The sequence below is a fragment of the Folsomia candida genome, unplaced genomic scaffold, assembly GCF_002217175.1.
Source record: "Folsomia candida strain VU population unplaced genomic scaffold, ASM221717v1 Fcan01_Sc019, whole genome shotgun sequence".
NCBI classification, from domain to species: Eukaryota; Metazoa; Arthropoda; class Collembola; order Entomobryomorpha; family Isotomidae; genus Folsomia; species Folsomia candida.
Genome location: NW_019091211.1, coordinates 1,905,510 through 1,932,330, shown reverse-complemented (window position 1 = coordinate 1,932,330; position 26,821 = coordinate 1,905,510). Strand labels below are relative to the sequence as shown.

Genomic DNA, 26,821 nt, shown 5'->3' with positions numbered 1-26,821 from the left:
GACGATAATTTTTGAGTCATGTGCATTTTTTATATTCCTCCTTCCACTTATCCGTGACGAGCTAAATCTTGAGAACAACAACCTTAACAGAAATTTTCAGTGTGCCCCAGATTTAAGGATGAATCCAGAAAATATTGTCCTGGTCTATAGAAGTTTGCAGCTAATAATGAAACTAGTCGCGTCCGCGGTGGGTCCTTATATCCCACTTACTCAAGCTTTATTTGGTCAAATGTTTATTTCAACGGGATACGTGCTTATCGTTGAGGGGAAAAATTTGAACGTGTCGTTATCGCTATTTCTTTTAAGCTGTATTCCATTCGCGATGATATTCTGGGTCATATTTCTCTCTTTTGCTGCTAAAGTCGACAAAGGGTCACGAATTTGCATAAGGTCTTGGAAATCTGGGGGGACAGGATGGTCCAAGCAGGAGACGAAGTACATAGGCAAATTTATAAAAAGCTGCAAGTCATTATTTTTCGGTTACCCTGGAATAATGACAATCACGCATAAAACAGTGGTTAAATTTATCCAAGGAAATATTCGTGGGTTGTTCAGATTGGTTCTGACTTTCAAGAGGTAAACTAATGTATACATTATACGCATCTACTCACATACTATAGTATGTGAGTAGATGTGTATAATAAAATACTTAATTGACATATGAAAATAATGGCCTCGGTTTGGATTTCCAACATACAGTCTGTAGACCTAATTTATTCATAGCAAATTATAATAAATACGATTATGCACGAATAAAATACATTCTTGTTTGGAGTTTTATTAACGTGTCAACAGAGATCAATTCATTACAAATTGGTTTACACACCATGACACAAGTAGCATATAAATTTTTATAAGCATCTGTCAGTTCGTGTCCTTGTTCTTTAATATTTTCGACCTATGGTCCATCAAGAAAAAAATTACGGTGACGTTTAACCACAAGAAGAAGACATCCCCGATATCCACGGCTTATTCCTAGACAAGTTTTACAATGAGGTCGGAAAGGTTTAGCATAACTGTGAGGCAGGCTATTGAATTGAGGACTTATTTATTATAAATAGATATGCGTCCTAAGACAGGTTTTTCTGACATAAATATTTATGTATGTTTAGCTGAAATAGAATTTGACTACGTAAATTCGACCATTGATTGTTGAACATATTTTAATTACAACTTATGTACATATTTATTTACAAATGAAATAAGAATATCATCGTCGAGTTGCTAATAGGCATCCTAATGAATCAATTTAAATTTAGATTAACTTGCAATGTTTAAGTACACATCTTATGAATCGGAGACTATTGAATTCTACTCGAAATTATAATGGTGACATACATACATTCAATTAAGAATCAGCTCTGGATGGATTCGTATTGTCATCGAGTAGTTATCGAATACATATAAGATAAGATATAAATTAGGCTCGGATACGTTCACAATTATATGACTACTGCGTATGTTTATAATAAATATTATTGCAAAATTTTGAGAACATCAAAATACTCCAAAAGACCAAACCTAACGTATTCTGAAAATAATCTATAATGTGAAGTACAGTCAATTGTTTACTAAAGACTTATAATTTGTATTAGAAATGAATTTCGTGTGTATGTACATGCATACGATGTAACTTATGTAATTATGTATAAACACAGACTTATGTAAACAGTGGAATAAAATTGAAATTAATGTGAAAATAACACAATTAATGCACTAATTATGTTATACATATGTGCATGTAAATATTTATGTATGTATGTATGTATGTGTATTTCAATTTACATGTAAAATTACATTAACGTAAAAATTTTGGAAATGTGTGTATGTGTAATACAGGGTATTTCCATTTTATAGTCCGAGTCGCAAATTTCTCGTAGTTTTTGAAACAACAGCGCTAAATAAAATATTGCGTGTGTTTTGGAAAGCTTAGTTCAAGTTGAACCAGTCCCTGCTTGCTCCATTTCGAGATTCCAAAGATGGATCCTAAAATTGACCCCAAAGTGTTACTTGGCGTGGAAGCAGTTTGCCAGGCTATAATGGCATATAAAAAAGTAGCAAATCAATTCGGAGATGAAAGAATTACTGTTTCTAAAGCCATAGTGTCTGCAATAAAGAATTATGTTGTAAAAAGGCAGCAGGCCTTAAATCTGGAGGTGCCATGGCCGCCAAAAGCATGCCCCCCGAAAAATTAGAAAACTGATGATCTTAAGAAAAATTGATGTGGACATGTCAATTGAAAATTGTTGAACCAAAAATCAACTGGCAAAGAAGTGTACGGTCCACGGGGGTACACTGAAGTGAATTAATCATCAAGATATGCACTACTTCGGCCAGAATCAGTAGATATGTGCTGTTCATGAAACTTTTTCTCCGACGCGGGTTGAATGACCACCCAGTACGCAGCCAATTTTTCTTTAATATTCGAAATTTGAGCTATTTTACATAAATCCAAAGTAGTTACGTCCGATTATGTGCCTTCAGTGCATTATTTTTGATTTCCACCTTCAGATTCACACTATTTGTAAATTGCCATCAAAATTTTTCGATGTGTTTTGCAAACTTTCAGATAAAAAGCAGTTCGAAGAAACTCTGCTGTCGGCTTTAACATAATCACTTCTTAGAAGTTAGAACTTCATTCCTCATCAGAAATGAATGAGGATTACGATTAAAATACGTAAAATATTCAGCGACACGTATTTCGCCCAGAAAGTTAAGGTTAGTGACTCGGACTATAAAATGGAAATACCCTCAGTATGCTGAGTGTTTCTAATTTCGAGTTAATCGCCACCAATTGGGTCCACTCCGTCAACGTCTTACACTCACCGGCCACAACTAATAAGTACATAGTTTGTGAAATAATCTGAATAAAAATCCCGATGCCAAAATATTAATTAATTTGCCGGCAAAATTTATGAACAAAAATTCCAGCCTTTTCCCAAGAATTTAAGTGAAATCAGGGAAAGTTGGTAACACTGGAGAAGATACATACGCTCATATGTATCTTTGGTACATTTGTATGTACGCTCAATTTGTGAGATTTGCCAGATCGAAAACCAATTAAATATTTTATCACTACGCTGTAAATACAAATAGGTATATATGTACGCACATATGTACAGTATTGTAACGATGTATCGTCAGTACTTACGTGTACATTTGCTGATTAGACACTTACCGGATTGATGAATAGTGTACAAAGTACTTTATGCGATGCTGATTAGTGTGTTATACCTAGAAAAACCACAATTGTTACATATTTGTAACATACTTGAGTACATAATTGAATTATGGGGTGACCAATGGTCATAAATCATTCAAACGTTACCAATTTGACAGCTCAAGTAATTCCCAGGTCTGTTACAAAACTCGAAACTGTATCGAGACAATGGAACCACAAAATATGTAACGCTGTTATCAAGTGCCTCTGTCCAATTGATGGATGATGTTCAGGTGGTATTATTCAAGTAGGTACGGTGGGTTCGCATAAAAACTAATATGGAAAAAGAGTGGTCAAAGTTACCTTGCATACACATAATGACACACGAGACCTACACATGTCACATTTACACTACTTAAACAATAAAATGATGTTCCCAGGTTAATACCTGGTTTCAATGTGTTGCATTATCTAGTTTTTACGGGGTTGGGAGTTTGGGTTTTCTGGGTTCCAAATTAGTAAAACTCTAGGCTTCTACTGTGCTATTGAGGTTTCCTATGGGTTTACTGGGCTTTACGTAAAATCTAATTAAATCAGTAAAAATTTGGTAGACTCCGGTTATGCAACCAGCATTAAGATATTTCTTCAATTTGCTTATTGTATAGCAAAAATATTTAACATTCATTGCTTTATTACCAAACATTGAGTTCAACAAGTAATAACGCTTGCAGAATGGTTTCTTGGAGTAAATTCCATGGTTTTTTAACCCTTAGTGTTCCCATAAAACAATAGTGCATATCGTTACTCTTCATGCAAAGAATTTCAGAAAATAGGTAGTTAGAAGGCAGTGGTTTCAAGCCACAATTCAGAAAATACGCTACAAGTTACATATATATTTAGCGTCTCATTCTTCGAAAAATCTCCCAAAAAATCAGGGACGACTTAACTTTCTCCAACTGAACGTATATTCACAGTAGGAAAAAGTCTGGCTATTTATCCAACAAATGTATGTATGTACGAATAACGACGCACATACAATTTTCCTGAGTTGGGCACCCTGTCCAGTTCACCAATTAGATTATATCATGTCCTCAATCAATAATTCTGCTGATGCAAGCTTGTACCAAAAGGATTAAATTGTTGTCAAGTTACTTTAACGTGGTTACAAAACCATTACTGATATCTCTCGGATATTTATAAATTCCAGCATCACTCACCCATGCACATAAATATGTGCATCCCACTTCTGCATGATTTTGTAACAGCGATAACCACCTTATCCACAACGCATATAAAAAATATATTTGTTGCCATGCTTATTCTGGCTGTCTCATCACTCTTTCGAAAGTCCGCATCCATCAATCCGATATTATTTCGAGTGTTACGCCACAGCGAATAAAAAGCCAGCCCTGAACCTGCCAGTGTCACACTCATATCCGAAACTTATACCGAGAAACAAGTCTCACTTTACCCTGCAAACATGCGACTCGCATCTTTCGTCCTCGCCTCCATCTCGCTGCTGGTGCAGCAAGACGCCGAAAAATATAAGCAAGACGACTATCTCAGAACTAAGGCTGAATTAGACCCAGATTTAAGTTTGCCGCGGGTTAAAACGTACGATTTTATTGTCGTGGGCGGCGGTACGGCGGGCTGTCTCGTGGCTGGAAGATTGTCCGAGCATCATAACGTTCTTCTCTTGGAAAGCGGGGGCACTCCCGTCCCCACGACGGCGAATCCGTTTTTAAACGAGTTCGTTGCTACGAATCCCGCCATCAATAATATTTTTGAGTCTGTCCCGCAATTCAATTTTGATCAGGAGGGTGGCGGGGTAAGATGAGAATTAGATTATACGGTTATGTAAATGTGTAATTTAAAATTTTGAACTTTTTCAGATTGTGAAAAGCCACACGGGAAGGATGCTAGGAGGTTCGGGATCACATAATGGGAATTTTTATAATCGGGGAAGCCCACGTGACTATGATAACTACGCTTTACTAACGGGAGACCCCACTTGGAGATATGAAACTGTTTTGAACCACTTTAAAAGTTATGAGAATTTTATTGGAGATTTGATCCAGGAAGATAGCAGAAATGGTGAGTAATTATAATTATAAATTTATTGTAATTCGCAGAAATAAATAGTTTTATTAACTGTTAATGGTACAATTAAGAAATGACAATTAGAGTATTTTTAATTAATGGGAAAATTAAAATTTCTATGTATTTCCTTATTTTTTTCCTAGAATTCTATGCGACTGGCGGACTTTTGACCGTGAATACGGACATGCCTCCAATTTTACCAGCCTGGTTTCAAGCAGCAGCCGAACTCGGGTATCCAACCGGTGACCCCAACGGAAATCAAACCGAAAGTGAGACACAATAAGATCAGAAATTTTATAGAAATTTATAGTAAATTATTTTCTGGAGTTAGATTTTCATTAAATTTTTATTTCTAGGTTTTACACCGGCTGCAATGTCGGTCGAAAATGGGGAGAGAGAAAGCACTTACACCGCATTTATTAAACCTTTTGAATCCACGCGAACTTCTTTGACGGTTATGAGATACTCAGAAGTTGAACAGGTTTGTTAAACAAATTTTTCGAAAAAATTTTATTCGGGTTACTTTGTCCATGAATGGCTCATCTTACTCTATCTTACCTTAAGATTCTCATCAACGAGCGAAAAGCAGCATACGGCGTTATATATAAACGTCACGGAATTCCACAAATTGCTCACGCCCTTAAAGAAGTGATTGTCAGTGCGGGAACAATTTCATCCCCCCTACTCCTCATGAAGAGTGGAATCGGTCCGGAAGCCGCTTTAAACGCTGCTGGGGTAACATAAGACAAAATTAATAATATGCAAATAACCACCCTCATTCCTTATCTATAATCCAAAAACAACTTTCCAGATCCCCGTCGAAATCAATCTTCCCGGCGTCGGCAAAAATCTTCGTGATCATTCCGCCGTCGTGTTAAGATTCACCGCACAGAACGCTAATCCCGCCCTTCTTCCCCGAATTACGGACATGGAAGCGGCCATCGCTGCGTACCAAGAAGCCAACAGGACCGGTTTCCTGACTCGACTGGACGTCGGTCCGCAAGCATTCATTTCGTCATCGAGAGCAAAAGCAAACGGTGAAGCGAACTGGCCAGATCACCAGATCGTTTTCGCCCAACACGGTCTCATCGACGATGGCACGACCAATGTCGCCCTTGCTTTGCAGATTATTCTTAATCGGGCCGAATCCGTGGGAGAGATTGGCTTCAACTCGACCAATTACTTGAATGGAGAGAGGGACGATAAAAATTTGGCCCTCATCGATTTTAAACTTTTTACCGTACTTTCCGACATGGAAGTTATGATTGAAGGTGAGTCCTGAAATTTTGATCACCAAAATTCTGAAAAACTTGGTTAAATATTCTTATCTAACGAAAAAAAACCTGGTTCACGGCCCAGTTTCTCTCAAAATGATGCATTATTTTTGCAAAGCTAAGTTTTCATAGCAATTTTTTTGCAAATTTTTCCTAAACTTTGCAAACAAAAAATATGCAATTTAGAACTGATGTTTGTTTGGGTCAATTTTATTTGAACACTCGACTAATTTTTTCATTACTAACTAGGAATTAGACTTGGCTTACAAATCATGGAAAATACGACCTCCTTTCAACAAATGAACGTCGCATATACGGAAAGTACGCCGGAAGCGTGTCAAGGAATTCCGTACAGGTCGAACCAATACTGGATGTGTTACGTCCAACAACGTGGCTACTCGTGGCTCCATATCGTCGGTACTTGCTCAATGGGTCTGCCTGGAAATCCTATGACCGTGGTGGATTCTCATTATAAGTAAAATTTACAAACAATTACACATTTCATGAAATCATTAAGTATAATTTAATGATTTAATTTTCTTCATAATTTTTCCAGGGTCCTGGGAATTGCTGGACTGCGTGTAATAGACGCCAGCGTGATGCCCAGGACGACAAATGCTAATTTAAATGGTGGGGTAATATTGGTGGCGGAGAAGGGGGCTCAGATGATTTTGGAGGAACATAATGAAGCTAAAAAGAATTAAATAAGTTGCAAAATACTATGAATAAGTAGTCTTATTATGCACTTTTGGATTTTGTAGATATGTAGGTAAATAGTTATTATTACCCGATGTACATATGTAAATATCTCAATTGTCAGGAAATAAAAATGTAAATAAAGATAAATTATTATTTAAACATAGAAAGAAGTAGACTGAATTATCGGTGTGATCAAGTAAAGGACATGGCATAAATCATTTATTATCGCAGAATTTTATGCTTACTAATGCAAAAATGCATATATGACACGTATGTATGCTTAAATGCATATAAATATTCATATATATGTACATACATATGCGTATAGGTAGGTATGTATCCTTCTCATGCATGTAAATTATTTCATGAGATAGAGACAGTCAACCTGGTGACTGGTGTGGTTGGTCAGTTAAAGATTAGAAATCGTGCACAAATTTGTATGATGATTTTCATAGCACGAAACAAAATGGGGAATTGTGTAGTTGTTGATGTATGTACAATTTATGGACTGATGGAATTTACATAATTTCAAATTTAGAAATACATATTTGATAACATGAGCTTCTATTCATATCTAATATGTTCAATACGATTTGCACGATTGAAAATGATTACAAAATAGATTTTATACTTATTTGACTATTTGTTCGCTAATTTAATCAATGTTTAAGTGATAATGTATGTAACATGAACATATAAGGGACATATGCAAAAATAGATCATGTCCAAGACATCGTGAACATCATTTTATTACCAATTTGGCGCTTAAGTAGATTGACGCCAAGAATTATTTTGAGGAAGCCACAGAGAGAAAACATTTCTCGATGCATAAAATTTATTTAGCTTGTGCACTTTAAATATGCCCTTGATCTAGTCTAATGTCACGGCTAGAAGAATCGAATACGTGACGAAAAACACGTATCACTTTTAAAATATGTTCACCTCAAAGGTAACCATTTGTTTATCAATGGTAAAACCATAAATAATTAATTCGCAACTCTGCGCAATTTAACATTTACAGCCACTAGTTAAATATTTGTATTTACATACATACATTTGGTATGTAGCACAAAAAGCATGTCACACAATTCACGGCCTCTGTAGGCCGGAGTAATTTTAAGTTTGACTTTCGCAATTCTTTTTAACATTTACATATTTATCAATAACCTAACGGAGAAAATGTAAAAGGTTTGCAATTGTACTAAGTCCTTGCATAATACACATAAATATCCATACAAAAATATAAATCAGAATGAAACTGTTTCAACGCATTTTAGCTCAATATCTGTACATTTGTTATTTGTTTAAATTAACTACTGTCGTTCTGCTGCCATCCTGTCTTGCAAATAGTGAGAATTTCATCAGCGAACTTGGGGACAGGTTGACGTTAGGAACTATTCAATACATCTTTGTCGAGCCCCCCACGACCGATCAATTTAACAAGCTTCTGCCACATTTTAATGAAATTCCAGTTGTTTTAGATTGCATTCCTTTCCAGAGGTTCGTTGATGAAACTGGTATTTAGCTGTAATGATCACCATACAAGTACAGCCGACTCTTTCGATCCTGTAGAACCTGACCCCATAAAACCCGACCTAGTAGAACCCGATCCTGCAGAACCGGACCATGTACAATCTGACCCCGTTAACACCACCACTTTAGAACCGGACCATGTAGAATTTGACCCCGTCAATACCACCACTTTAGAACCAGACCTAGAATCTGACCCCGTCAACACCACCACCTTAGAACCAGACCTAGAACCAGTAAAAGCCGATCACGCTGAAAACAAGCCTGTAGAAAAGAACTATTATAAATACTCGCATAATCCCACAATTTTAAGTGTAATCCATTTAAATTCGCCATCAACAAATGAAAAGGACGACATATTCAGTACACTTTGCTCACTGAAGGAAATCCCCTTGCTTGAAAAAAATCCGCACTATGTACTATTTATTTCAGAGAGCGTGATATCACAAAGCATTGCAAATTATCAGTTTGACATTCCCTCTAAATTTCTTGTAATAAGTCCAAATTTTTCCGATATGCTCTACTCCATATTATTACCAACCAGATCAGTAGAGGTCATTGATGTCCAAAATTTAGATGCAGTTTTGAGGAGACAACAATAATCTGCAACAAATCGAATTTCTAGTCAGCTCCGGCGATGACGATAATGACATCGCTTTCGACCAGCCCTATCCTTGCCCATTAAAGGTGAAAAACCAAAATACCGTTAATAACTGCATCCTGCAAGAATTGGCTAAGCGTTATGGACTGTCCGGTGAAGTTAATTGTCAAGCTATTTTTACCTAGAGTAAATGAATGCGTGAATCAAATCTAACGAAACTTTGGTGGAATACGAACGATGAAAATGCCAAAGTTTTTCAACCCTTCAGTGGTTCAGATACCCCTTCCGTACCGGTGGAGAGAATACTTTATCGAGGACCTCTCATGAGCACTTTGCCACTCGTTTCACCAATGTTAATGATGAATTTCTCTATAACCTGCCGAAATTTTTCAAAATTTTTTGGTGTCCTTTCTTCATGAGAGTATTATTTCTTAATTTATGCCCAAAATCTTTCAATGGGTCGACACTAAGGTACATTTGGAGCGCAGTATTTTTTACCGACAAAATGAACTTTTTTCCCTCGGAGGTACCCGGTCAATATTTTGGCAATGTAACACGTACCTATGTTCGGTAAAAATAAAACGTCTTGGTTTTTGATAGAGGGGGTCTATCGCTTGATGATACACACTTTGAAATAAAGTTCAAAGTTCATATTCCTGGTGGAAGCGAATGGATTTGAGACGTTCCCATTTTTGTCGATATCCGGCCATTTTATGTATTTCATTGGAAATCTTGCTTGGTTTTGCATTTATATTTCGAACGAACGTTATTTTTACTTGTACATGAGTAGACCTTTACAGGATTAACGTTACGAGCTCAAGGAGGCACTAGTTTTCATCATCCAGGACGACAAACTTCTGGGAGTCGATTTTGACATTTTCTCAACAAGTTTTCAACAAATTGCTTTAGCTCCTCCGTTTTATCTTCGTTGTATTTTTCCGTGGTTTTTGGTTTGCAAGTTTTGAAGCCCATCTTATTGGCATTGATCTTTCGCAGATAGGTTTTGAATTTTTTAGTTTTCTTAGCCCTAGGGGATATGTTGGGGTGGCCCTTAAAGGATTTTTTTACGTTTCTCGTCAGTATTTTGGTGTACTGGCGGACAGGTGGACACGTGGAAATTTTATATTTCGAATTTTTACAATCCTTAGATATGTGTAGTGTATGACTAATTTTGTCCGGGCCATCCCTTGAAGAATGAGGTGGTCATGAGCATTTCTCCGATCCGAAAAAATCAGTTTTTCACACGAGTGGTAAACGAATTTTTCCACTTCCTCTAAATTTTGTGCCGTCATTTTTTAACCAATAGAGATAATCAAATTCTATTTTCAGCTTTAGAAAGCTTATCAAATTTGTTAGTTTTTGTGTTTTTTTATTTATCCAAAATTAGTTTTTAAGTGGTGGAAAAAATTGGGGGAACCTTGACACTATCTTTCACCGGACAGTCCATATAATCTCTCTTTAACTGCTGCACCATACAACTTCAATACTTCTATCGGTCTAACAAGCTATTGGTACGATGAAGGGACAATCGATGGAATTTTCAACGATATTCGATACATTTATAAGGAAATGGACAAAGAGGCTTTCACTTTTCTTGTAATCATTCCAAGACCAACTGGCTTAAAGGGTTTCAAAGCTTTGATAGAGCCCTTGGACTTAACCACGTGGCTTTGTTTGTCACTTACTTTTGGATTAATTACTCTAATAATATCGTTGGACGAGGGCACCATAGCAATAAAAATAGACTACTTGTGGACTGTATATTCAGTCCTCTTGTACCAGGGTAACAATAGAATCAGCGCCCTAAGCCGAAATTGTCATAACTTCGCTTGGGTGGTTTCATTTATATTGCCAATCATGGTGTTAGGTTGCCTCTATCAGGGAGAATTGGCAACATCCGTAACAACCGTGGTTACACCGGTAACTCCAACAACGTTACAGGATCTGGCAAATTCTAATCTGATAGTCATGACGTCAGGTTGGGCTGTTGATGGTGACGATTTTTACAGCAATTTATTCTTCAACGCCAACCAAACTGTGTCCAAATTTGATCAGGATTTGGAAATTGTCACCAAGCTTAGGAAAATTATGAAAAGAGTTTTTCTTGTGAAGGAATTCCTTGAGTTGATAAATAATTTTACCAGCGGGGATGAGGTGAATGGTTTTCCTGTAAAATCTGAACTTCAGTGGGGAGATTCTGTCGCATTTATGGATGTTTCTTGGCGAGTAAGAGAGATTGCAAAGTTGGTGGATGATACAAAAACTCATGTCACGATTGTGGGGAGGGAGGAAAGCCCACTTTTCGACAAGCGAGTATGGATCATCTCAAGGAATTTTTTTGTCCAAGATTTCCTCACCGGTGTGAAAAGGTTGGAGCAAGGTGGACTGGTAGCAGTTTGGCAGGATCGGAAGGATTTGCTAATGGATAAAGAGCGATATTTGGATTGGTATCAAGACGATGAAAGTAAAGGACATATTTTTCGTAAGACTCTCGTACAAAGATGGTTCAATAGAAAAAAGAATGTTTTCGGGTTTTTAGATTCTTCAAAAGTTACTCAAGAATCGTTAAATTATTGTTATCTGTTCTGCCTTTGCTTGTTGTGCGGGGCGTTGATTATTTTTGTAGGGGAGATTTTGACTGTTGTAAAAAGCAAAATTGTTGTTGACTGTGGGCATCAGGGATGTGGGGTGCTTATTCAATTACGAACAGTCTACGATTGAGTATTTAATTGTTATTGAATATGTGTGTACATATATGAATTACTAATGTTAATGTAGTATCCTAATACAAAATGACAATTTGAATGTATCGGCTTAAATGATTAAATATATTTAGCTGTCATGATTGATTCCATTGTATTTTGTTATAATTTACTAAGTGTACAGGGTGGTTTAAATGTCACGTTACAATGGAAAATTTGTTAATGGGAGAAACCCTTAAATCTCCATTAATTATAAGATTTTGGATTGAGATTTTTATAATTATTGTCAAACAAAACTGATGAAACACTGATAACCAAATTTGGAAAATGTTGAATTTTTGAGACAAAACTTGGGTAATTAATGTAAATTTTCAACTTTTTCCCATCGACAAATTTTCCATTGTAGCGTGACATTTTAACCAGCCTGTATATTTGTTTACGTATTCAAAATAGTTGAAATACTGGGTAAACCGATAAATGGATAAGTAATGGATAAATTTATGTACACCATAGGAATATATTTCAGAGGTATTAGTTTTTATCTGTATGTATACATTAACTCAGATCCATCCACTCAGATATTGCTAGCGCGACCTCACTTATTTCTAATGCTTGACTTGACTTGAATGCTACAAGTTGGTATAACAACTCTGAAGGCACAAATGTTATGAATTGTGATAAAACAGTGATTGGTACAAAAATCGATATTTTTGTATATTATTTCTTTATTACTGGACAACTTGGTAAATTCAGTTCCACAAATACATTTAATTCTAACAAGGATGCTAACGCTATGCAGAGAACGTACATGGACAAAAAAATTAGACCGATCTTTTTATCCAAGCTGAATTTGTTTACTGCCAGCATTCCATACATTAGGAAGATGGAAACAATCAATATCATCACGGTGAATTTGAAGCCTCCAGAGTTTATCTGTATGTAGTTTTGGCCAGGGTCAGATGCGATAAGAGAGGCCCGGATTAGCCAAGGGAGGCCCAAACACATCAATACGTCAAAGGTGTTAGATCCAACAGAGTTCGAAATGCTCATCGTGCCTTCGCCTACATATTTTGTATGATAAAATATTATAAATAATCGCCTAAATATATATTTGCATATCAATCATCAAGTAGCGTTATGATTTGAATTTTTATGCGAGAGACAAATCGCCATGAAAGGTTTGATGGCACATTCAAATTTCTGCGTAGAAGCTTTTAGCTCCTCCGCAAAATTGGTTAATGGGCGGTGCCTATCGCTTAAAAATGCAGAACCTTCGAATTGACAAATTTTGAAGTACCCCGCTTTGCCACAGCCACCGAAGACACTGCTTCAGGCACCGACGTCCCAGCCGCAATGAAAGTGAGGCCCAAAACAGAATCTGGGATGCTGAGCGTGTACCCTATTCATAAAGTTTTGTACAGATCAGGTCACAAATTTTCCAGGTTTTACAAAAACACGTCATACCAATTATAGTGATCAGCCAGGACACGAGATACGACAAAACGCCAATCCATACCATACACATGGCAAAAGTCAACATATAAAATGACTTCCATTTCTCGTTCCTACAATCAGGAACGCTTATTGCAACCAGGAATCGAGCCGGCGAAGTTATCAACCACGCACAGAGTGTAAAGACAAATCCGTTTTCAGGAAGTGAAAAGAGTTTCCAATCATCTCCTAAAATATGTTTGCATTTCAAAATGATTAATAAACTTAGGAGCAATTAAAGGTTGACTTTTTTTGATTTCTGGATTTTAAGTTTTACCAGAATTTACAGCATAAATAAATAACTAACCATCAAAATTGGTCTCATTTTGGTATTCAGTTGTTGGAGGATTATTTTGGAATGCACCGCTTGCCGCGTCGCACTTGTCCAGCAATTTTTCAACCTTCGATTTTATCTCGGTGTTTTTGTACATTACTAAATTATCAGAATTACATGAGGGTAAATTAAGCATAAATAAGACTTCAATTTTGATATCAACCACCAATGACTTACTTAAAAGGTATCCAAGATATGTCAGAACAAGAAAGAGTGCCTCATACCAGTACACTCTTCCATCTTGAAGGAACACAACGAGCAAAATTACAGAAACCGTGTAGACAATGCAGTCTCGCGAGAGGGGATACCAATCTAATTGCAGTGCCTAATTTAATTTTTCATGATTTTAAATTTTCAGCCATGAATTTTGTTGCATTTTAATTTTTTCAGCCAAACCTTTCCCGCAACGATGCCCGATATCCCAGCGACCGCCAATATGTTAAAGACAGCACTTCCAACAATCGCACCCACTCCGATGTCCCCCTTAGTGATAAATGTCCCCACAAGGTTAACAAACAGTTCAGGGGATGAAGTTCCCACAGCCATTATTGAGGCTCCAGCAACATCTCGAGGTAAGTGGAGGCCTGGCAAATTATAACATTAAATACTGTACTCATCTTGTTCATTTAAGGATTTTTATTTAAATACCAACCTGTACACATGGATTCGATACACGGTACGAAATATTCGTCACAAACTAAGGCCAATGCATAAAAGATGTACAGGCTGGCCAACCCGTGAAGGACAACCCAGCCATGGCGTCTCTCATTTTGTGTGAAAACGTCATCAGGAAAGTCATCAATGCTCGGCGGTGTGCAATTTAGTGGAGGAGAAAGTCTCTCTGAATTTGTCAAAATTCCGTTTAAGGAAGTCCCATTCGCAATATTTGTTCCAGATACGACTGTAAGTATGTAGATACAATTGGATAAGTAGTAATTTCTCTAATTTTTTCTAATATATATATCACTTACAATAAGGGAAGCTTTCATTCCCCACATTTTTATGCATGGTAACATTGAAACCAGGAATTAGTTGCGGAGTAACTACAGAAAATGAGTATAATGCAGCCAAACTTGACCAGGCAAGAAGTTTGGTTACGACTTTGACGACACGTTTCTTATTTTGTGACTGAAGTGGAGAATTGGGCAGTGAGTTCATTATAAGAATAAAGTTTGTAAGTTTTGTACAGTACACATAGCACACAAATATTAAACTAGAAAAAACTCCAATGTATTTAAGTAAATAAGGTTTGGATTGTGGTAACGAGAGGTTAAATCGCCACGTAAACAAATACTTGCATATGCGTCTAACTTAACTGTAAAGTTTACAAATGTCAGAAAGGTAACGAAAACTTAGAGTAGCAGATGATGTAAAAATGAGTTGGGTTTATATTTTCATAGTGTAGACGACAGAACCAGTAATTCGGAGCGAATGGCTTAATAGGAGCACATGTATAATGTCAAAACCGCAAAAAGTGCTGCAGTTAATGCTGAATTGCTTTTAAATATGTCGATACATATGTCTAGCTTTTTTGCAGTTTACTTGTTTTTTTCACTGTTAGAATTTTTTAGAAGTTTTGTAAAAGTACGTTGGTTTGAATTTTAAGATTTTGAATTATGTTAGAATTTGCCATGTAAAAATAGATTGATGAGGAGTATTTTTGGTTGGACGAACACTGTACGAAAATTTAAAATGTGCAAACCATACGCCATAGACTACAATTTTAAGTACATGCATACCTACGTACACATACATACATTTTTCCACGAAGCATTAGCAATGAGGTGCATAAGGTCATTAGTAGAACAAAAAAACTATGGTAATTTCTCTAGTATAATGTTGAAATCAATTCCAGTGCTAATTATCGGCGTAAGCACAACTTACCTCTCTATATATATACATACGTACATATGTACACACAGTGGTCTTCCCCCAGCTTAACAACAAAATTTACTCGCACCACTGTAGATGTAATATACTGAAAAGTATTTTGTAAATACATATATACAGGATGTATTTCTGCACTGATTCATAAATTGCATACGTAATTTACGCATACCTAATAAGGCAGCATTATGTAACTTGCAGTGCAAATTTATGTACACGTGAAAAGTTGCGCAATTTTTAGTAGGATCATATCCATGATAATATTGGGGGCGCGTCCAGCTAGACTTTGTGCTGCAGACCAAAATGTGCGAATTAAATGCAAATTTTGAGATATTTAATTTTTGACCAATATTCGTCAAAATTTGGTTCTACCGAATAAGTTCTATATACACAAATTGTTTGTTGGTAATCCGTCAGGGTTAGGGTGACATAGATACGTATACATAAACCGGTAATTTGAAGATATAAATCTATCACATATGAAAACTTTGTTCGATTCTGTTTTGATTTAAGAAAGTTTAATAAATACAGCGTATTATTATGTATAATAGTATAAGTTTATGTGAAAATTGAGCATTTATGTATTTAAAGACTTTACCAAAAGATATTAATTTTAGCATGGTTAAATTGCTTAATTTTACACTCACTCAGCCATTGTGGGGTTGGTCACTTATTTCAGGTAAATTAGATATCTTATGCGCACAAGTTCGTATGAGAATTATCTATGAATCAAAGCGGGGAATTATATATTTATCTATGGATATTCATGCACAATTTCAGAACTGATTAGATTTAATGCGAACTTGAAATATGGTACGATCACACGAATGAGATGATAAATTTTGTTTTAAACTGTTTCAGCTCATTGTTCCATTTTGACTTCGCAAATCTAATAAATATAAAAATGAAAATGTATAAAAAAAACTTGGTGAAACACGGCAATTTTAAATACACTAGAATCTCTATATTTGTATACCTCCTCGAACTTCTTGATTTTGCAATCCAGGAAAGCCTTGTACCCAGCACACTTGTTGTCCAAGCTGAAGGACTTGCCTGTCGAATGAAAACAAAACTCGTAGGGTTTTCAAAATGTTACTACATAAAGTGACGGAGTATCAAACCACAAGCTTACTGTTGGCAGATGCACACTCATCGAAAGCCTTCTTCAGCGTGGGTTGAACTTCAGTATCGAAAACAGCCTTTACCAATTTTTCAGTCTCAGCTACATTGTAAGTCCCGTCATCATTAAGCTAAAAATTAGTTAGGGTTAAAAACACTAGCTCTTGCTTAACCTGGAACTTGTACGTAGTTTAGATAATTCGCATACCATCTTTTGCTTTTTCCAGATGCACACCTTCAAACACTGGAATAAAAATTGACCAATATTTGTTAAAAAGAGTTGCATACATAGACATTCATTTCTAGTTCGCAAATTCACAAAAAATTGGTTTGAAAATTGATTTGCGAACTTGCACATCTTATTTAGTTCCCAAAGCATTTTCATAAACTTTGTAACGGGAAAAGTCCATAAATCTGTATTACTTACAATGCGATGACGCCAGCGGTCTCGCTCCGATTTTGACGAAACGACGATAATTATGTAGCCTTAGATAAATAATTAGACACGTGTTTCAGGATTTTTCATAATGCTCAGCTTAAACGAAATTATGACGAAATCCGTGAGCGAGAATTCCCATTTTCACCGTGACATTTTTCTGGCAAGAGAGAAAAATACAGATTCTCCATTACGAAGTGCATCATAATTTCGTTTAAACTTAAAATTGGTGGGCACGAAGTGATTTTCTACGATTTTGGTTTGTTGCATTTTTGAAAATTTTCAAAATTTCAGAAATTTTCAGAAATTTTCAAAATTTTCAGAAATTTTCAAAAATTTTCAAAAATTTTCAAAATTTTCTGAAATCTTTGGAAATTTTCAAAAATTTTCAAAATTTCAAAATTTGTACAAGCAACATAAAATCGGAAAAAACACTTCATGCCCACGCAATTTAAGCTTAAACGAAATTATGATGGACTCCGTAATGGAGAATCTGTATTTTTCTCCCTTGCCAGAAAAATGTCACGGTGAAAATGGGAATTCTCGCTCACGGATTTCGTCATAATTTCGTTTAAGCTGAGCATTATGAAAAATCCTGAAACACGTGTCTAATTATTTATCTAAGGCTACATAATTATCGTCGTTTCGTCAAAATCGGAGCGAGACCGCTGGCGTCATCGCATTGTAAGTTACCAAAGTTTGGCCTTTTGAATTTTTGAAATTTCTTCTTTGGTAATTTTCAGATGCATAACATCTGTAACTCGTCGACATTTACGTATTTTTCCCATTGCTAAATTCTAGAAATTTGAACCATCATGTATACCAAATTTTCCGAACTTTGTCATTCCTGAAGTGTCTGCATTGGATTTATGTATGCTACATTTTTTTTATACCGATTGGTGTTCTTTGAAGTTCTTAAGCTTTTCTTCCTCGGTGGTGGTTGGGTTGGGCGTACTAGTTCCGAAGGTTTCTTGGTAACATTCCTTCTCACCCACGAACAATGGTTTCATATTTATGGCTTTTCCTTTGCAGGTCAAATTCATGTTCTTGACCTTTCCCACTTCCATTTTTCCGGCCTGTTGAAATGTACAAATTTACTTGGCTTGTAGTCTTTTTGAAATTTTTTAAAACAGATCACAAAATCCTTGGGGGTGTTCTTACCGATGTTACGGAAACAAGTACTACAAGCACCAATGATGAGGCGAATGCTAACTTGTACATTTTGACAGATTTTCGGTAAAGTTTTTAAAAAAATTGTTAATTTAATGGTTCGTGAAGTGAATCTGTGCAAAATTACAGGGGAAACATTCACTTAAATAGCAAACTGAATAACGTTTACCTTATTGAATAAGGTTAATAATTCTCTTTAGCAATTGTGTAAAAATTCAAAGCAAAACATAAAAATTCGTGATCATTTTCGAGATAGGCACATCCGGTTTATGTTTCATTTAATCAGCCGGATCAAAAAACGGGGCGTTTAATATGTTGCACGCAAATCATTGTAACGATTTCGAGTAATTCTGAACAATATACATACATACATACTAAAAATTAGTACTTACAAAATTACCTACGAGGGCCGTTCCATATTCAAGTGGCCTGCCTAGAAGGAGCAATAAATCTGGGGTATTTGTACTATGACTTTTCAATATAGTCCCCTGCGAGGTCATCACACTTGGTCCGCTAAATTTCCAATACTCTATCCCGGTTTTATCAATGGTCTTCAAAAAAGTCAAAACTGCTGATTTCACCTCATCTGTCGTTGAGTATTTTGAGTTGGAAAAATTCACGCAAGTAATTTATTGGTTCCTTTAATATATTTCGAAAACCGTGTTGGTTTATCTTTTCCCGGTTTCGAGCAATTTTTTTTAATTGTTCGTGAATGTGGGGGCACCATTTTACAATTTTAGTTAGCGTGCTGTATCGCGATCGTTTTTTTCTTAAGCATTTGCTCTTAGGATTACGTACGTGGCATATAATTTCACCTTGAACTTATTCTTGCGACATGCGATATATTGTCTAAACTGCAGTGATATGAATTATCTACATATATATATTCAGTGAAACTGCATGCATCACGTGCATATTTATATTTGTGAGTAATTTCATAAAAGAGAAAATTATATTTGCCTGATCTATGGGTGAATTTCAATAAACGGCTATTCTTCTAAATTAGAAGTTTATTAATGTCATGCAGCAAATTGTGGAACACAATTACATATGTACAAATAATACAATTTTATTTTTAAACTATGAAATGCATAATGCACACACTGGTATTGTGTCAGGTGTCACAGCCCAATTGTACGAGTTCAACTACATACATATGTCCGTCACTGGAAAATCCGTCAAGTATTAGTCACTCACAATTTGGTCAAACATCAACTAAATTGGGTTCTGAGATTATTAAAAAATACAATGATGGCATCAATGTTTGTGTGAGACACTCGGCCTAACATACAACATGTGACACTGGATGAGCTGTCCTGCAACACTTACACAAAGTTGGGACTGGATTTTTATTTATTTATTTATTTTAAAAACTTCTCACGCTTATTCTGTGTTTGGTTACCTTCATACTCGTAGGCTGGAGATTGGACTATAAATAAATTATACAAATGATATAAAAATGCATTGCGTAAATTTTTTACAGAGATTTTGAAGCAGCAGCTTTTCGTTGCGAAAATTATGATTGTTACTCCACCACGAAGAAAATGGCCGTAAACGACGGTTTTTTATTATTATAAATTTCATGCTGCACATTGGCCACGATATGTATAATAAAATCGGTTGGCCATGTGTTAGGTGATATTTATTTACACTGGTAATTTTCAGGTTAAAACCTTCCAAAAAAACTTTTCTCCTTCCTGTTCGGATTTATGAAAACTTAATAAATACCGTGTACTTAATTTTTTATGTAAAAAGTTTACATTGACTTAAACCACTTCGCCAAGTATAAATATTAATGCAGGTGTGGTCCAATTATATATTGAACTTTATAGATACAGCCATTGTTGGGTTGGTCAGTTACTTCAAGCAAGTTCGAAATTTTATGCAAAAAAATCACACATACGTATGCATACATAAGGATTATCATGAATGAATCAAAACGGGAAATTATATTTATGCCAAATATTAAATTTAATGAAGACTTGAAATATGACAAATCACAAGATTGAGAGGATTAATTGGGTTTTAAACTGCTTCGGCTCATTGACCCGTTTTAATTTCGCAAATCTAATCAAATTTAGAATGAAAAAATATATATAAACGAATCATGAAAATTTAAACTATAAAAGAATCTCCGTATTTACATACCTCCTCGAACTTTTTGATTTTACAATCGATGAAAGCCTTATATCCAGCACATTTATTGTCCAAGCTGAAGGGCTTGCCTGTTGAATGGAAATAAACTTGCATTATGTACAAATGTCACTAAACCCACAGATTATGCATCCAACGATAAGCTTACTGTTGGCAGTTGCACACTCATCGAAAGCCTTCTTCAGCGTAGGTTGGACTGCAGTATGGAAAACAGCTTTAATCAATTTTTCACTCTCGTCAGCATTGTAAGTGCCGTCAGCATTGAGCTAAAAAAATTAATTAGTGTTAAAATTACAAGAAAAATAATAGGACGGTGTGCATATCTTAACTTACCATCTTTTGCTTTTTCCACAAACACACCATAAAGCACTGCATTTAAAAAATTGACCCATATTAATAAGATTTAGTCGTGAAATATTATGTTTGCATGGATTTATTAAGCTTTGTTATACTGATTCGTCTTCTTTATATTTCTTGATCTTTTCTTCCTTAGTACTGGTTGAGTTAGGGGTACTAGTTCCATAGGTTTCTTGATAACATTCCTTCTTGCCCACCCACAATGGTTTCATATTCATGACTTCTCCCTTGCAGGTCAAATTCATTTGCTTACCCTTACACCCTTCCGTTTCTTCTGCCTGTCGAAACATGACAATGCCTTAAAGCGTTTTAATTTTTTAAATTGACTGTACAACACGAGGGGTTGTTCTTACCGACGTTGCGGAAATAAGTACCAGAAGTACCAAGGAAGAGGTCAACGCTAACTTGTACATTGTGATAGATTTTGGGAAAAAATTGTTACTTTGATGATTCGTGAAGTGAAAATGTACAAAATTACTGGAGAAATATTCACTTAAATAGCAAACTGAATAATGTCTAACTTGTTTAATAAGGTTAGTAATTCTCTTCATCAATTGTGTAAACAGTCAAAGCAAATAAAAAATTCGTGATCACATCCGGTTTATGGATCATTTAATCAGCTCCGATCAGAAAACGGGGTGTTTAATATTTTGCACGAAATTATTGTAACAATTTCGAGTTCTTCTGAATAAAGATGTAATATGCATACCAAAATTAATATTGAATTAAATACACTGTAGGTCATGTACATATACGTATGATAGCTTGCTGTTAGAGCTTATTCCAAAATTGGCAAAAATTGAATATACAATTTTAATGAGCGTGCTTTATCGTCATCGATTTATGATAAACGTTTGATCTTAATCGTTGCATATAATTTCAGCTTGAACTTATTCTTGTGACACGCGATATATTTAAGTCTAGACTGCAGTAATATCAATTATCTATATTCAGTGAAATTGTGCATTCATCACGTACTGAGATTTGTACATAGATTTAGAACAAAATCTATCTCGCCCGTTCAATGGGTGAATTGCAACAAATGGCTATTCTTCTAATCTTGAGTATTAATGTCATGCAATAAATTGATAAGCACAATTACAAATACAAATACTAATATTTTATTAAATGCATAATGCACACACTGGCTTTGTGCTCGGAGTCAAGGTCTACATAATTGTACGAGTTCAAACTGCATATGTCCGTCACTGGGCAGATATTTTAGTGATAGATTTGAAGTATCAATCTACTAGAAAAACTTGTTTTAATTTTTGAAAGTTGCATAAATAAACGGTGTAGTGTATTTATTTTTCAGAAAACGTTGCACTTAACGTGCAAAATAACTATGTAGGTATAATATGCATATACGATAGTAAAACTTTCATCTCGATTCCTCCCAAAATTGTTACGAGCTATCAGGAGGTATAAGCCTTTTACAAAGTTCATACTTTTGTAGGTATTGAATTAATTCTAGCAGCGTGTCACAAATGAGAGCTCCCTATAACGCACACAAAATATTTCAAATTATTCAAGTTCAAAAACTGCATTGACATTAGTATGTAATTGAGATCAATCACAGCAAAATAAATATAACTAAGTGCATACATACCACCGAAAATATACCAATCGTTGCACCAAAGGAAAGTATGAAATGCAACAACTCGAACTGATTCCCATCTCCAGATACCAGAATGGTGATCTTAAGACCGAAAACTTTTGTCAATGTGCGACGATTCTCTTCATGATAGTCGGCAATCCTGGTAAAATTAGGGTTAAAAACAATTAGCTTCGTTTTATATCGTTTGGCGTATTCATGTATTCATGTGTGTATGTATGTTTCGCACAATGATCAAGTGCATGCGATATACATAATCTTGCGACAAAAGCATGATGATCTGCTATAGGTAAATCTTAAAATACAAATCGCATGGTAATTCAAAAAAAGTTTGCAGAAACTTGAAAATTTATGTAAATTGTCAAGTTATGCAAAAAAAAACTTTTTGCAAACTTTTGCGTATCAAGATCATTTTGGGACGTTAAATTCGCTAATTATGCATGTTAAATATTATAGGTTATTGTGGACTGTGTTTACTGGTACATAAGTATGTACACTTATGTGCATAATGAATAAAAGAATGATGTACATGCTTACATCCATGTACATACAAATATAAAAAAAACTTATGTGCACATAATTGCACATACATGTACCCAACATTTACTTTCAATCGAACTTGTTACCTGAAATTCAATCCAGGAGATAAAACGGCCTTAGAGTCATCAATCTTTTGAAATTTATAGGTCGGAAAGCAGTTACTCATACCCCAATCGAAATCACAGTTCCAAATTGATTCTATCCTGAAAACTCCGCCCTACATGGTATTAAAAATTTCGTCAAATTAGATTCTTTTAGAAAAACAAATAATTTGACTCCTTACAGTGATGGCGACTTGGGAAAAATTCTCTCCACTCCATTTCACAATGTCTCCAATTCGAAATATGGGACAACTTGTGTCATTTTCGGGATTATACTGACACCCAGATAAATATGAGGTGGTCGCATTTTCCAAAATATTTCGAAACTTTTTTTCATTACAAGCTGGAAATTGAACGGAGAGTTTTAACATGACGGTGTAATTCTGAATTCCTTCCAGGAGGGGTCGTTCGTCAGCACTAGAAAATATTTAATGGACACAAAGAAACATTAGTCACAGATATGGAAAATATAATGAGGCAATTCACACGAAGTCATTGGTAGCTTCGTAAAATCAGTAAATTTTGTAAAATAATTTTACAACCTGTTGCAAAATAAAAAGTCGCCCTTAACCTTAGTAAATTTGAAAAAAATTATATGCTAATTTCCCTTCGAGATATTTGTAAAATTTTTCCAGAAGTTACAGAATTCCGGCTTTCCCCATGTTTCCAAAGTCTGCGTGAATTGCCTCGATAATTTACATGATTGTTCTTACAGTGGTAATTTATTTTCCTCCAAAGGACACCATGCGGAAAGTTGGCATCTCCCAGCAATGCATTTTCCTGTTAAGGCACCACTATTGGTCCCAGGAATTGTTTCGCCTGCTTTACAATCGTATCTGGATTTACATTTAACGGTCGCGTTCGTCTGAAAATGCGGAGGAATATTATAATTAAAATGTGGTGGAAATATTTATTTATTATCCCAAGTTGTATATGGTGAGGATTGTAAATATGAGAACTTTGCAAACTTTCACATAAAGCAACATGCGTTATCCTTAGCAATTTATAATAGATATTTGATCTGATTTTCGTATTCAAATGCTTAATTAATTTCCGGACGCTTCTATGTGAGTGAATTATTTATGTACTTTGAAATTAAGCTAAACCTTGAGTTCATTCATAATTACGATTTTCATATCAAATTATAAATTATAATTATTTATAATTATAGCTAAAATAATTATTATATAGCTTGAAAAAGTTAAACGTGAAGGAAAGTTAAAAATGCTTGATCAAAAGATCATATTTGATAGACATGGCATGCATTTTATAGCTGTGCGAGCATAACTCGTTGTTTCCTACTGGAAATTTGCATGGGTTTTAGATTTTGCTAAAAAAAATTAACTAGTAAATACGTACGAACCTCCACACAAAACCCTCTCGTCTGATTTGGCGTAATTATCAAATTCGTGACTGCAATGAATCCACCGTCTTGCGCATTATTACCCAATATTAGATCCGAATTGTCCCAAACTCTGCGATACAGATAGGAATTTTCAACTTGGAAATCCGACCCCTTCAAGCCTTCCGTGCTCAAGTATCCCTTCACTTTTGTCGAGGCGGCACCCTGCACTGGGCATGATTTTTGATACACGGGTCGCAAATCCAAATTTATGCTAAAGCGCAAAAATTTAGCCGAATTAAGTAAAAAAAAATATTCATGCGCGAATTAGTAAAATCTCACCTCCCCAAAAATGCAATCCACGTAACGGCAATAATTACCAGGTAGGATATCGCAAGAAATCGACTTTGTACCTTTTTCCGTGCTGGTGCTGTGTAAAATTTGAACATACTTTTTAAAAAGCGACCCATTGCGAAAGCAGGGTGTTAAAGACAGCTTGAATACTTGCTTGCAGGATTTGGTTAGAAATAAGATGGATACAAAGCAGTAAAGTAACATATATTTGTTACATACTTTTACCTATTTTTACCTATGAAATGATCCTGTGTAGGTTTGGGGTCCACCGAGAAAGCAGTTGTATAGGTACAGATACATACTGGTTATAGATGCATGCAAGTCTTCACTCACTGGCGTTGTTTATTTGTTTAAGAAACGAGATCATTTCTCCCAAATTTTGCATCTGGTTTAACTGTATACTCAACATATTTTCCATGTTGAATCCTAATTGAGGCATTGGTACTATGGCAACCCATGCACGTATGTACACAGACATAGATACAATAGTGCATCATGCTACATACATATTGCAGTTGTGTGCAAGGCCGACGATAAAAGTTTGTAAGAATGTTTTCACTATTTTTCAGCTATTTTTAAATTCTTAAGACACATTATTTTCTAACAAACGCTACATATGCGTACATATATGTTATATGTACGTATTTATAAGAACAAATATGCGTATGTACGCAAGTTCCAGCTTAGGATGCTTAGTCGAAACTACTACACAACTTTATACAGAATGATGATGAACATATTCGTCAACTATTTAAAATGAAGAATAACACCTATTATAAAACACTAGCGGATAAGCCCCGTCTCTCGCCGGGCGGTAACGGAAGCGAAAGCAAAGTCACGTTTCGAAGCTTGCGAAAATTCAAAATAAATTAAATTCAAAAAATTAAATTTCTGAGCTCCCATCACCCCAGGGTGACCACCCAAGATAATCACCAGGATTACTACCATCAGACAACCAATCCCAGATAACCACAATCCGAAATTTAGCTTTTTGAATTTGTTTTACTTTTAATTTCTCCCCATTCGAAGCTTGACTTTCTTTACTTTCACTTCCGTTGCGGAACATTTGATTTTACTTCCGTTGCCGACAGACATTTCCAGCTTATAATATAGATAACAGACTTGCGTGCCCAATTACTTATCAACAAAATTATTAGCACGTGTTACTAATACATAATTGCATATATTTGATTTATCATTCATTTCATGAAGGGGCTAAACTCAAGGTCTCTGCACTTGGGGGGTTGCTTTGGAGATGAATTCGAAGCTACAACAGGTTGTGTCAGTTTATTTGATTTTTAAAAAAAATTTAAAAAATCTGGAGTTGGAGAATTCGCAAAATTTACGCTGGATTTTTTTACGTTGTCAAGAGTTACAAATTAAAAATCGAGCGTAAATTTTGCGAATTCTCCAACTCCGGATTTTTTAAATTTTTTAAAAAATCGAATAAACTGACACAACCTGTTGTAGCTTCGAATTCATCTCCAAAGCAACCCCCCAAGTGCAGAGACCTTGGGCTAAACTACTTGCAAAGTGTTGATCTCTTCACAATTCGAACCATGTTCAAATTTATGTTCAATTTGTTTAATATTTGATTATTTCAGTGAGCCAGTCATATAAGTGGGTGCTGAGGAATTCGAAACATTGACGTGTGAATGGACGTTAACTAAATTCAAGTGGGCTCGTTACCTGGAAAAGTGGAACAATTTTCGCGTTGTAAATCCCATTCAGACAAACATTTTAAAAGATATGCAAATATGTACTTCCAGAGCCGGACAAGAATTCTACAGAAACTCGCGCAAAATTTTATAAAAATGCACTTACAACTTATATATGGAAATACATGTATATATGT

At 35.4% G+C, this 26,821-nt stretch overlaps 4 protein-coding genes across 4 annotated transcripts; 1 reads left to right on the top strand and 3 right to left on the bottom strand.

Moving 5' to 3' along the window:
* The first annotated feature begins 4,540 nt into the window (after positions 1 to 4,540).
* LOC110857673 (glucose dehydrogenase [FAD, quinone]) lies at positions 4,541 to 7,380 on the top strand. Its single transcript, XM_022106275.2, has 8 exons — positions 4,541 to 4,988; positions 5,053 to 5,254; positions 5,404 to 5,529; positions 5,617 to 5,741; positions 5,825 to 5,995; positions 6,072 to 6,531; positions 6,784 to 7,009; positions 7,091 to 7,380. Exons 1-8 carry the CDS (start codon positions 4,641 to 4,643, stop codon positions 7,236 to 7,238), a joined length of 1,806 nt encoding a protein of 601 aa, XP_021961967.1. The 5' UTR covers positions 4,541 to 4,640; the 3' UTR covers positions 7,239 to 7,380.
* Positions 7,381 to 12,755: 5,375 nt separating this feature from the next.
* Positions 12,756 to 15,570, bottom strand: LOC110857889 (sodium/potassium/calcium exchanger 4). The gene is made up of 8 exons (XM_022106502.2): positions 14,863 to 15,570; positions 14,544 to 14,792; positions 14,288 to 14,475; positions 14,069 to 14,216; positions 13,865 to 13,990; positions 13,531 to 13,746; positions 13,364 to 13,465; positions 12,756 to 13,127 (listed from the first exon to the last, which is right to left on the bottom strand). Exons 1-8 carry the CDS (start codon positions 15,047 to 15,049, stop codon positions 12,784 to 12,786), a joined length of 1,560 nt encoding a protein of 519 aa, XP_021962194.2. The 5' UTR covers positions 15,050 to 15,570; the 3' UTR covers positions 12,756 to 12,783.
* Positions 15,571 to 16,507: 937 nt separating this feature from the next.
* Positions 16,508 to 18,641, bottom strand: LOC110857605. Its single transcript, XM_022106204.2, has 6 exons — positions 18,495 to 18,641; positions 18,227 to 18,409; positions 17,106 to 17,141; positions 16,911 to 17,028; positions 16,755 to 16,831; positions 16,508 to 16,667 (listed from the first exon to the last, which is right to left on the bottom strand). The coding sequence occupies exons 1-6, from the start codon at positions 18,552 to 18,554 to the stop codon at positions 16,641 to 16,643; spliced, it is 501 nt and encodes a 166-aa protein (XP_021961896.1). The 5' UTR covers positions 18,555 to 18,641; the 3' UTR covers positions 16,508 to 16,640.
* Positions 18,642 to 21,168: 2,527 nt separating this feature from the next.
* On the bottom strand, positions 21,169 to 25,405 carry LOC110857888 (P2X purinoceptor 4). The gene is made up of 10 exons (XM_022106501.2): positions 25,369 to 25,405; positions 25,202 to 25,267; positions 24,955 to 25,042; positions 24,634 to 24,886; positions 23,984 to 24,135; positions 23,453 to 23,687; positions 23,256 to 23,386; positions 22,624 to 22,771; positions 21,368 to 22,512; positions 21,169 to 21,292 (listed from the first exon to the last, which is right to left on the bottom strand). The coding sequence occupies exons 1-9, from the start codon at positions 25,403 to 25,405 to the stop codon at positions 22,420 to 22,422; spliced, it is 1,203 nt and encodes a 400-aa protein (XP_021962193.2). The 3' UTR covers positions 21,169 to 21,292; positions 21,368 to 22,419.
* Between the last annotated feature and the right edge of the window lie 1,416 nt (positions 25,406 to 26,821).

Bases quoted from the DNA above. Each gene is read 5' to 3' on its own strand.
- LOC110857673 (XM_022106275.2), top strand. From the start codon at position 4,641: ATGCGACTCGCATCTTTCGTCCTCGCCTCCATCTCGCTGCTGGTGCAG. The intron at 6,532-6,783 runs GTGAGTCCTGAA...ATTACTAACTAG, and splicing joins CATGGAAGTTATGATTGAAG to GAATTAGACTTGGCTTACAA. The intron at 7,010-7,090 runs GTAAAATTTACA...TAATTTTTCCAG, and splicing joins GTGGTGGATTCTCATTATAA to GGTCCTGGGAATTGCTGGAC.
- LOC110857889 (XM_022106502.2), bottom strand. From the start codon at position 15,049: ATGAACTCACTGCCCAATTCTCCACTTCAGTCACAAAATAAGAAACGT. The intron at 13,991-14,068 runs GTAAGTCATTGG...CTGATAATTTAG, and splicing joins ATATCTTGGATACCTTTTAA to TAATGTACAAAAACACCGAG. The intron at 13,128-13,363 runs GTACTTCAAAAT...CAAAATATGTAG, and splicing joins GGTGGCTGTGGCAAAGCGGG to GCGAAGGCACGATGAGCATT.
- LOC110857605 (XM_022106204.2), bottom strand. From the start codon at position 18,554: ATGTACAAGTTAGCATTCGCCTCATCATTGGTGCTTGTAGTACTTGTT. The intron at 17,142-18,226 runs GTATAAAAAAAA...TTTTTATTCCAG, and splicing joins ACTTCAAAGAACACCAATCG to TGTTTGAAGGTGTGCATCTG. The intron at 16,668-16,754 runs GTATACAAATAT...TATATTTATTAG, and splicing joins AAATCAAGAAGTTCGAGGAG to ATTTGCGAAGTCAAAATGGA.
- LOC110857888 (XM_022106501.2), bottom strand. From the start codon at position 25,405: ATGCCTCAATTAGGATTCAACATGGAAAATATGTTGA. The intron at 25,268-25,368 runs GTATACAGTTAA...ATCTATAACCAG, and splicing joins CAACATGGAAAATATGTTGA to TATGTATCTGTACCTATACA. The intron at 22,772-23,255 runs GTAACAAGTTCG...TAATTTTACCAG, and splicing joins TCTCCTGGATTGAATTTCAG to GATTGCCGACTATCATGAAG.